Source organism: Diabrotica virgifera, chromosome 1 (genome assembly GCF_917563875.1).
Source record: "Diabrotica virgifera virgifera chromosome 1, PGI_DIABVI_V3a".
NCBI lineage: Eukaryota > Metazoa > Arthropoda > Insecta > Coleoptera > Chrysomelidae > Diabrotica > Diabrotica virgifera.
In genome coordinates this window covers 30,045,167-30,057,248 of record NC_065443.1, presented here as the reverse complement: position 1 = coordinate 30,057,248, position 12,082 = coordinate 30,045,167, and the positions used below count along the sequence as shown (strand labels likewise).

The window sequence follows — 12,082 nt, the reverse complement described above, 5'->3', positions numbered from 1 at the left end:
TTAAATATTCACTGTCTTCTTCTTCGTCAGACTCCCCTCGAGACTCAGATTCCTCTTCTACATGATCTGCAAATAGTTGTAATATGTATTTAGAATTAATTAAAAATTAATTAGCGATAATTTAATTGAATTACTACGTATTCTCTGTCCTTTTATACGGAGTCGAAGCCTGGACAATCACGGGCGCATCTGAAGAAAGACTTGCCATTGTTGAGATGTGCTGTTATTGAATAATGTAAAAAATATCATGAACACAACACGTAACAAACACGGAAACATTAAGAAAGATGAAAAAGGCAAAAGAAATACTCAACACTATAAAGGAAAGAAAGATGAGCCAAAATAAATATTCATTCTCTTCTTCTTCGTCAGACTCCCCTCGAGACTCAGATTCCTCTTCTACCTGATCTGTAAATAGTTGTAAATATGTATTTAGAATTAATTAAAAATTAATGTATAACTAATACTTAATACTTTTCCTTATATTATAAATTACATCATGTTTTTTATTTCTTAGTATATGACCAAAGTAGCTCATTTTTCCTTCCTTCATAGTGTTGAGTATTTTTTTGACTTTTTATCCTTATTAATGTTTCCGTGTTTGTTACGTTTTGCGTCCATGATATTTTTTACATTATTCGTGATTCTCCAGGCTTCGACTCCGTATAAAAGGACAGAGAATACGTAGCAACTCAATTAATCAATCACTAATTAATTTTTAATTAATTCTAAATACATATTACAACTATTTGCAGATCATGTAGAAGAGGAATCTGAGTCTCAAGGGGAGTCTGACGAAGAAGAAGACAGTGAATATTTAAGCTCAGATGAGGAGTTTGAAGAAGAAGTACAAGATTCGGACACAGAATCAATTTAGTTTATACTTTTATACTTTTCTACCTATATCTTTATAATAATAAATCTGTCTTTTTCTATTATATTTGCAAAATCTATTGTATAGTACGTATTATTTTCCTTTAATTAAGAAAAAGTTAAAGTAAACACCATCTATCTATCGCCCGTCGGCAAATTCAAACAAAAATATAACTCCAGACCATCTTTGACCACCTTTAGTCCAGACAAATTAATATATGTATTTAATATATTTTTACCACCAAAAATGAGATGTTTTAATCAAATATTGCTTCAAATATAATCTGCAGAATAATTTTGAATCACGTTCCGCTAATGAACTTGCTTTTTTGTCCTTAAAAGTAGAAAAAAGTTTCAATTCTATTGCTTAATATTTCATCTAAATATAATCGTCTAACAATTTTAACTGTACTAATGCCCAAGTATACATTTTCAAGTGTTAAACTTGATTGATTTACAATGAGTAACCCGGTTGTAAAAATACCGGCGTGTGCTTAATCAAAGGGACATTGATTTACTCGAATTTCATAACAATACAAATGTTATCTGTTTGAATTTGCCGACGGGCGAAATATCTATGGACCCGACTTTACTTAAAAAACTATAATATATAATAATTACTCTGACGTTTCGAAGCACAACAACATGGGATCGCCAGGTCACGTGATTTTTCTCGAGCGAACGGACTCGCTCAGGTACAACAGAGGACGCAAACAGCTATCGGTATACGCTCTTTCTCACACTCCTGTTTACCTATAGCGCTTTTCATTTATATGCACGCGTAATTTGTTCGATCACATGGCAGTTGGAATATTTCACCAAAAAAAACCTGTCTTTGTAGAATATTTATTTTTAATATTAAAAAATACCCTGTCAAAATAATAATTGTACTTCCCTGTCCTGAAGGAATGTACATAGCTTTGCATGTATAGTTGTATATTTTATACTCGTTAATAGTATGTACAGATTCAGATGAAATCTTCTGAAGTTCAGATGCATCCCCTGAAAATAATCCTGGGGCGCCCATGCAAGTATCTTGCAGAGTTAAAATCGCCCTCAAATCGCCTGGCCTGTTTATTTTCTTTATATTTGAATATTTAAATTTACTTTAAAGTCACGTTAATGATATTTTTTGTAATAACAATTTTTACCCTTTTTTTAACTTTGGGGGGGATTTTTGGGGAAAATAACCGCTACCCTCCAGCCAGACCGGCATTTTTGTATTAGGCTATCATGGAAGAGTCACCTGAAAAATTTTCAGGTTGCCTAAAATACCTACTCAAAAATGTCTCACAGCTCTTATACTATATAGTTAGACCCAAACCCAGACATCCAAAGTGAAAGTTATCCTCCAACACCAAATTGTTTTATATGGTCCAAATAATGTTCAGAAAAAAGTCACACCATTTTCAGCGTCGGGTTTGGGGGGGGGGAAGAAATCTGCAAATTTGTAGTTTTTTTATGTTTTTCGTCAATATTTCTAAAACTAAGCGGTTTAGCATGAACAACTCTCTACACAAAATTGTTCTACATTAAATTTTAAATAAAAAAGGCCCAATGCATACCCTTCTAAAACGAACGGTTCCAAAGTTACCGAGGTAGTATAGTATAATTGGTCCAAAAAAAGGCCCAACCCAGACATCCAAAGTAAAAGTTTTCCTTCAACACCAAATTGTTCTATATGGTCCACATATTGTTCAGTAAAAAGTTACACCATTTTGAAAGTCCGGTTTGGGGGGGGGGGAGATGGGGAAGAAGTCGGTAAATTAGTAGTTTTTTTACGTTTTTCGTCAATATTTCTAAAACTATGCTTTAGCGTAAGGAATGTTCTTTAGAAAAATGTTCTACATAAAATTTAAAACAAAAAAGGTTCATACATAATTGTTATAAAATCAACGGTTCCAGACTGTAGAACATTTTTGTATATAACATTGTTTACGCTAAAGCATAGTTTTAGAAATATTGACGAAAAACTTAAAAAAAACTACTAATTTACCGGCTTCTCTCCCATCTCCCTCCCAAACCGGACGCTCAAAATGGTGTAACTTTTTACTGAACAATATGTGGACCATATAGAACATTTTGGTGTTGGAGGAAAATTTTTGCTTTGGATGTTTGGGTTAGGCCTTTTTTTGGACCAGTTATACTATACTACCTCCGTAACTTTGGAACCATTCATTTTAGAAAGATTATGCATAGGACCTTTTTTATTTCAAATTTAATGTAGAACAATTTTGTATAGAAGGTTGTTCATGCTAAACCGCATAGTTTTAGAAATATTGGCGAAAAACTTAAAAAACTACGAATTTACCGATTTCTCCCCCCTCTCCCCCCCAAATCCGACGCTAAAAATGGTGTGACTTTTTTCTGGACATTGTGTGGACCATATAGAACAATTTGGTGTTGAAGGATAACTTTCACTTTTTATGTCTGGGTTATGCCATCTTTTGGATCAACTATACTATACTATTAATAGTATCTGGTTGTATTACAATTTTTATTTAATAATTTATGCACTACAGTTGCCTTACGTACAACTCTCAACAGAAAAAAAAATAGGAAAAAACGTCTATAAAAACGTTACAAACACATTAAAACTTTTTTCATGGCTTGGGTGTATCACCCAACTATCTCGGCCGAGGAGAAACAGCTGACTGACCTAACTGTTTCTCCTCGGCCAAGATGGTTGGGTGATACACCTACGCCATGAAAAAAGTTTTAATGTGTTTGTAACGTTTTTGTGGCCGTTTTTGAAGTTATACTTCTTTAGGCGCGTTGGGAGTAAATGTATATGTGCGCGAATTCATCAAAAGTCTTAGTCCTGGGCGCAGCTGAAACGCTATGCGTGCTCTGATTGGGTAATTGCAATGACCTGTCAAAAATTGTTCAATATGTCGGTTATTTTATTAATACGTCAATGGTTATGGGTAAACAAATGTTGTGTATATTAGTTTTTATTGTTGTGAGGACACAGACAAAAGCAAGTTTATAATTGTAGTGACTTTTTAAACAGTTTTTAAAAGCAACAGGTACGTAATTGTAAATGTTTCAGTATTTTAATAAAATATTACATAGGTACTTACCCATTTGGAAAATATGCCTACCTAGTATGTAATGCTTTGATTTACATAATTTGATTACCAACAAAATTTCTACCAATCCTCATCTAATATATTGTTTTCTTACTCTATCTTTTGTTGTATTTTAATATTTTAATTCCACAAAAATCAAACTAATTTGATTAAATTCAGATCTGTCACACAGTAAAACGTTCAGTTGGCCTTTCTTCCCACATGACGCGTATGTGTAAGTGGATAAATGAGTAGAGGCTTCGATTACAAATCTAAGCGCCTTAAAATGCGCGGGTTCGAATCCCAATGTAAGTTTTTATTTTTTATACATTTTATGATTGTAAGTATTTGTTATATATTTTTTTTCCAGAAAATGTGTATTTAGTTAACATTTTTTCCAATAATGATTGTTCAGAAATTATTTCTTTGTGGCATTTTTCAATGTGTTTATGTGTGTTTTAAAACATAAACACACACACATTCTTTTATTTTTTTTTAATTTTTGATATTTTTTTAATAAAAATTTTTGGAAAGTAGTAAGTATTAAAATTACTTTAATATTTAAATAAAATATAAATAAACTGTTTAAAGTACATATATCAATTTCGTTGAAATCACGTAATAGAAGTGTAACTTCTTACGTGCGTACAAAGTACACACACAATCTTTTTTTTCTGTTGGGGGTTGTATTGTGTACAACCAGATACTATTAAGATTCTCATGCACATAACCTCAAGTAGTGATACTTTTACCTTCTATTGACCATTAGCTCCGATGATGACAATTTTGTCGAAAGCTAAGGAAATACATACATTTTACACACTTTCACATGCTATTTTGCACTTCCTTGATTCATTCAAGTGTGTACAAAATTTATCAGTCTTTCAGCTATTAACATTAACAATATTGAAAGATAATTTTTTGAATGTGTTTTTATTTCTAGCATTTTGTAAGTTGTGGTAAAATCCACTATGCCAATGTGGCTACCAAAAGAGATCCCAAAGATAACAACAATGTTTTATCCATGGGTTATGGTTTTATTCGGTTCACGTACAAAGCCGGAGCTGATAAGGCTTTAAAAACTATGCAGCAAAGTGTCTTAGATGGAAAATCGTTGGAACTGAAGAGATCAGAAAGAACATTCAAGTAAGTTTGTGCAACATCTATATGTCGGACATTACTCTATGTAGCATTTCGTGAGTCTCTTGTTATACATTTTATTACATTATTCATCTGCTTTTATTTTTTAGAAATGACGTACAATCTGCTAGAAAAGTTAATAAAGCTACTAAACAGACTGGTTCCAAAATATTAGTGAGAAACGTACCTTTCCAAGCGAATAAAAAAGAAATTCAAGAACTATTTAGGTAAGTAAATTTTGTGTTTCTACCAAAAAAACAAAGATTTTCGCTGTTTTGAAGGCGTCATTATCAGAATTTTCAGAGGTAGTATTTTTAATTTCTGTCTTACAGTGTTTATCACTATTAAAATAATAATATGCAAATAATAATAAATTATCAGTTCGATAGTTCAACAGACTGGCGAACTCACATAATTGTGAGTGTTATATTGAGTACACGTGGTACGAGTTACACTCCAGCCAGAAATTTTTCAAACGTCATAGTTTATAGTAAAAAAAGGACTCTGCGCCTTTGAATTAGAATATTTAGTAGTAATAGTATTAGATAGGATCCCATCGCTTACTCACAGACGCAGGTATGTCATACACATGGTCTTGAATGAAACTGTCCCTTTGTAGTAAGGTCTCTAACCCTTCGCCATTGAAGAGAAGTATCACACAAAGATAAATATACTGTATTATAAACTCTCGGATTCAATAAACTTAAGTGACATTGCCTTAGACAAGGAAAAAAGAGAGGACGGGTAACACTCATTTAAAACACACGTTCCAAAAGTGAAGCCAGTTTTTGGTTTGTTTGTCACCAGAAACATGGCGGTCACGTCAAAAATAAGAATGGGTTGCCAGTGGTGGGTGTTCGTTGAAGGTTAAAATTTCATACAAAATAAAGTAAATCATCATCTAAAATTCGTAATAAAAACATATGTATGTATTGAAACATATGTACGTAATATGAGCAACTTAAGAAAACATTTACCGTACACAAATTCTTCATTTTAAATACATTTCATGTTTTTATTTTAAATACTCAATGCATAACAATACCCCAAAGATACGTTGATGATCAAAATCTCTGGTGTCAGTTTGGCTTCACTTTTGGTCAAGGATTACTCGTCCTCTCTCTTTCCTTGTCTAAGGACATTGCAATGTCAGGCATTGTTATGATATAAATGTATATACAAGCAAACCTCTCGTGATAAAGAACAATATCATAATTCTTCTTCTTCTTCTGGTAACACTACAACCCGGGGTGGGTCTTGGCTGACTGCACAACTCTCGTCCATCTCGAACGGTCGTCCATGATAGTTGTATCAGTGGGTAGCCCCATTGTTCTTAAATCTGACCATATATTGTCTCTCCATCGCATTCGTGGGCGTCCTAAGGGCCTTCTTCCTGTGGCGGCTTCCTCCCAGTTTGGCAAGGCGGTTATTAGGGAGTCTATGGACATGGCCAGCCCATCTTAGACGCTGAGATTTAATTTCTAGGACTACGTCGCTCGCTCTGTACATCTGCTTGACCTTGGCATTTGTTCGCATTCGGTATTAGTTGCTATTAGGGTCGTGATAAGGTCCAAAGATTCTTCTGAGGATTTTTCTCTCAAAACATCTTAAGGTTTCTTTCAATTGCTTTGGTCAGAGTCCACGTCTCGCACCCATACATGAGCACCGGTTTAATCACTGTTTTATATATTCTGATCTTTGATGCTCGTCTTAGGCTCTTAGATTTAATAGTATTGTGAACTCATTAGTTGCCATTAAGTCATTGAAATGTGATCAACTCAATTTTGATCCCACGTGTTGGGAAACCTGTATACCTTACCTTAGGGCATTATCCTGTTTGCCATGTGACCATCACAGGCCTTTTTATCGAAGTATGCACTTTTAAGGCATCTATATTATATGTAAAGGGTTTTTACCCAGATATTTTTCTTTTGTGGCTCAGCTAGCATCCAGTTTATCGAACACTGATGACGATTTTTTATAAAAATCGAAAACGTTTTGTTGTGATGTAGCCCTTTTAAGGGATTTTTAATAAAAAAATTTTATACCTTTTACAAAGGATTTCTTTCCAATTTCAAAATTTATGATTTATTTTGCAATTTTATAAGCAACCAATAAGGATAGACATATTCAGCGAACGCCATATTGAAGTTTTTTATACGATTTATGAGTTTATTACTCTCAAATTTGTTTAAAATACCCAATTTTTTAGAAATAGACGAAAAAAGCGAAAATTTACCGTTTTTGATCTTCATTTGTTTATAACTATGTATATCATCAAAATCGGCTGCAGGAAACATATAGGTTATTATTATAGATGACCATACTACTCGAAAAATTTGGTTTCGGCCTGGAGGGGGTTGTGTCACCAACAGGATATTTTTTTCCTTATTTCTCTGAACTATCAGATAGCTGCTTGAAAAAGGATGGGAATTCAATAGAACTATCCATAATCTCTTCAAGGATTTCCGACAAGCGTACGATAGCATTAAAAGGGATCAGATGTGGAATGCAATGGCAGAACTTTCAGTTCCAAAAAAACTGGACACATTGGAAAGAAAGTACTGAGGAGAATACTAGGACCTGTGAGGGAAAACGGAATCTTCAGAAGTCGATACAACAACGAATTTTATCAACTTTATAAGGATGCACCTCTGTCAGATTTCATTAGAACACAAAGATTGCAATGGGCCGGACATGTGATAAGAATGGGAGAGGATAGGTTACCAAAAAGAGCACTGAATGCTAGAATGCAGGGAAAGAGATCGGTTGGAAAGCCAAGAAAGCGCTGGGAAGACAGAGTAAACAGCGACGCACAAGCCCTTTTAGGAGTCTGTGTCTGGAGAAGAGCAGCCACAGACAAGGAAGGGTGGAGGCAAAAAATAAAGGAGGCCAAGGCTCAATTTGGGCTTTAGTGCCGTAGAAGAAGAAGATTAAGTAAGGAGATGCCTCTATAATTAGAGCACTTGGTTTTGTCTCCCTTTTTATGGATGGGGATTATTACACTTTCGTCCCATTTTGTTCGTATCTTTTCTTCTTTCCGTATAAGCGTTATTAGTTTGTGTATTTGTCTGTGTAAAATTTCTCCTCCGTACTTAAGGAACTCAGACGGTATGTTGTCGGAGCCTGGAGCTTTTGCGTTCTTTAATTTGTTAATTTCTTGTAATGTTTCGTCTATGTTTGGGTCTTCTACCGGTAGGTCCACTCCAAGATATATATCTTCTCCATGTTCTTCTTCTTGATGTATGTTTAGTAAATTGTTGAAATATTCTTGCCATGTTTGGAGCAGTTCCTCTTCGTTGATTATTAATTCATCATTTTTTCTGAGTACAGACACGCATCTAGGTCTGAAGCCTTCTTTTCGTTTGACACTGGTTTGTAAAATGCTCTACTATTTGACTGTTGTCTATTCCTTTCCATTTCTTCATATTGCTGTTGTTCGTATTTCCTTTTTTTTCTCTCTAATTAATTTTCTTGTTTCTCGGCGTGAAGTTGCATAATTTTCTTTACTTTCTGTTGTTTCTTGTTGAAGCATAATGTTTCGCTTTTTCTGTCTGTCTTGTAGTTTTTCTTCGCATTCTCTATCAAACCATTTCCTTGTTCTCTTCCTGCTTTTCCCTATTATTAGTTCTGCCGACTCCGTAATTGACTTTTCCATTTGTTGCCGCAGCCTTTCGTCATCATTGCTCTGGTCTACTGTATTTAGATGCTGTGTGATTTCGTGTTCGTAATTTTCTCGGATTTCCTCATTTTGCATTTTCTCGATGTTCCACTGTCCTAATGCTTCGTTCATTTTAGGTTTCTGTGAAGATAGTCTCAACACCTGATTTTTGCCCTTACTAGGTAATGGTCTGTATCTCCGTCTACTCCCATGAACCTTCTTACATCTAGCACATTAGTTCCATGTCTAGCATCGATCATTACGTGGTCAATTTGGTTCCGCGTGGAGTTGTCATTAGAAACCCAGGTCTGTTTATGGATGTTTTTATGTTGGAACATAGTAGACTTTATAAGCATATTGTTGCCGATTATGTTTTATAATTATTTTTAATAATATGTTAGCATATTACTCTACGAGCCTTTGTCCATTATCGTTTGAAATATCGTGGAGGCTGTGTTGTTCTATTGTCGGTCTTAGGTTAGGTTATTTGCCAATTTTTGCGTTGAAGTTCCCACATATTACCTGCATGTCTTGTTTGGGGATTTTCTCAAGCGTTCTTTCTAGTTGTTCATATAATTCATCTTTAATATTGTAATTAGTATTTATGAAAGTAAAGACTATGGCGAAATACACTCAACCAAACTTATATGGAATCATCTGATATATTTTATTATTGTAAGCGAATTAATGGTGAATTAAATTTTCTCCCATTGCATCTCTTAGAAGCCTAACTACAGGTTATAGAACCAAATCAACATACCTGCGAGCTAATAAATTAGTTGGATGAAAATTAATGGATTTTTTACCGATCTTAATGCCTGCCCAGAACATGATATTTTCTCTTTTATTATTTGTGAACAGATCTGGCAGTGTCCATTCTTGCTGGTCTTTCTCGCCCTCTTAGTACACAAATTCGTTAATCGTCTGATTTTACATATCCTACTTTCGTTTGAAAATAGCCAATTTCCAATGTTCTAGTTTTGGTGTTCAAGGAACCAATTTACGTGATGAATATTGTGCTATCTGGATAACTTGGGATCCCGTAATTTTCTCCTGCTATATAGTCCTTCACACACACCAACTTTTTTTCGTTTCAACTAAAATATTTACACATATAGCTTCCAAAAGCTGCAGGTTTCAAATACATGGTGAATCCATATAAGTTTGGATGAGTGTATAGTAGATATGTATGTCGTGATATATTATTGTTAATGTTTATACGATAAGTCGAGTGCCGTTAAATAAAATATAATGTAGTTATATTGAAGACCTTTTATTATACATTTAATTAAATAAGGAAAAAAGTCTACAATATCCCAACCAACAACCTATTTTCCGTTACACATTGACAATTTTAGATTTATTTCTCACACTGTCAATCTAATCTCTTATGGGTGTCCTAAGCAAGTCTTCTTCTTCTTATACTTGTTGTAGATCTGTCGATCTGTTAATTCCGACGTTGAAGTAGTTCTTGAGAGGTAGACTACCAGCTCTCTCTCCATCTTTTTGGTGGTCTCGGTGGACGCTTGCCAGCTGTTTTTCCTTCTAGCGCAATTCCTGGTAGTCTGTGCTCCTCCATTCTTTTTACATGACTAAACCACATTCTCTTCGTCTTTGCCTACCCCATCTTACTATATCTTGCACGCCACATTGTTCCCTGGTGATGTTGTTTCGTATTCTATCCCTTCTTGTCTTCCCTGCTATTGCTCTTAGTGCTTTCATTTCGGCTGTTTGTATCATGCTTTTGGTTTTATTGGTGTCTTCTCTTGATTCAATACCATAGGTCATAAGAGGTTTGATGCAAGTTTTATAAATTCTAAATTTGCTGTCCATTCTCATATTTATATGGGTTATTGCAGACCACATCTCTCAAACATCCGGATATGACTGCGGCCTCGTTTATTTGTACTCTCTGGCTGGGTCATGATAACTTGATAAACTTACACCTAGATATTTGAACTGGTTTAGCTGTTCTATGGATTTACCTCTACCAAGAGGTAATGCATTTTGTTTTCTGTGTAGATATGTTCATGATGAGTCGTCGACGTGCTTGGTAGAATCGATAAAGTTGTCTTTGTAGGCCACCCTCATCCTAGGCAATCAAGGCGGTATCATCCGCATAGCACACTATACTGATTCTACTGTGACCGAGTCTGTATCCTAGTTGTAGCGGTTCCACATCTTCTATTATTTCCAATACAGAAGTAAAAACTTCGAGATGTATTCTGGTATAAAATCGTTTATTTAAAAACTATAAAATGTCATCGATTGCAGAACGTTTTCGTTCTAAACAGAACATCTTCAGTGCCTAGAATGAAGTATTTCCACGTTAGATTAAAGCAAAGGGTTAAAAATGTGACTGTTAAAATGAAAAAAGTGTGGGAATACTTACATCCTGCCGAGTATTTTGAAACTAGCACACCGTAAATAGTGTTAACATCATCATATATGGTTTACATAATGTAATATGTTAAAATGTTATGACTACAAGTCGATGTTAATGGATAAAGTGGAACACATGCTAAAAGGGTGCCATGGTTCCCTGCTCGAAGATACTAGGTACTTGCCAATTCAATGGGCACAGACCAACTGAGAAATTATGAAGTGGATTGACAATTTGACAAGGGTGACATGACATGACAAGATAAAGCCAATTTTTGGTTAAAGTTTCATTTGATTTTGGATTTTTTAATAAAATGCGGAGGTTTGTCTGCAAAAATAATTTAAATTATTTGAATAATAAAATCTACTGTAAAGTTTAAATTAGCAACTCTCTATTCCAGAATAACTTATAGATTCATTAAATTTAATGCAGATATATTACGTGGTTTAAGTTGTGACGTCATCGGATGTGAAATGACGAGTTGAAAGTTAAGTTTGTGGAAACAAGGAAATACACTACATAGTAAGATAATTAGACTTGCATGGAAAAACAAAGCTAAACAAGCCGAGAAAACCAGAATTTAAGAGTGTTTTTATGTGATGAAATGTTGGTTGCCTAACAAGGCAAGCAGACAACAGGTTGAAGGTAAACGGTAGAATATTGCGAGAAAACAGTATATATACAAAAGGTGGCTATATGTTGTGTTAAATTTATTATTATACTATTGTAATGAATAATTATGTCTGTTAAAAGTTGGAAAATAGTTGTTAACAAAATTAAATAACTAAAGATTAATGTTAGTGAGGTAGATATATGTGTGAAGGATATGATTGTATATAGTATTGTGAAATGAATGAGAGTATGTAATAAAATAATAAAATTAAACTATGTGACATAAAGTCTAATTCATCTTTATGTAGTTTTGAAAGGACTGAATGAATTGGAAGTAATGTA

General features: G+C 34.2%; 1 protein-coding gene across 1 annotated transcript in view; it reads left to right on the top strand.

The window, feature by feature from the left end:
* The window catches only part of LOC126887807 (probable RNA-binding protein 19), a 77,059-nt gene that overhangs the window by 52,580 nt on the left and 12,397 nt on the right, over positions 1-12,082 (top strand). The window contains exons 11-12 of the mRNA XM_050655639.1: positions 4,888-5,090; positions 5,195-5,311. Of these exons, the coding sequence (XP_050511596.1) occupies positions 4,888-5,090; positions 5,195-5,311 (320 nt within the window). The remainder of the gene's footprint in view (positions 1-4,887; positions 5,091-5,194; positions 5,312-12,082) is intronic.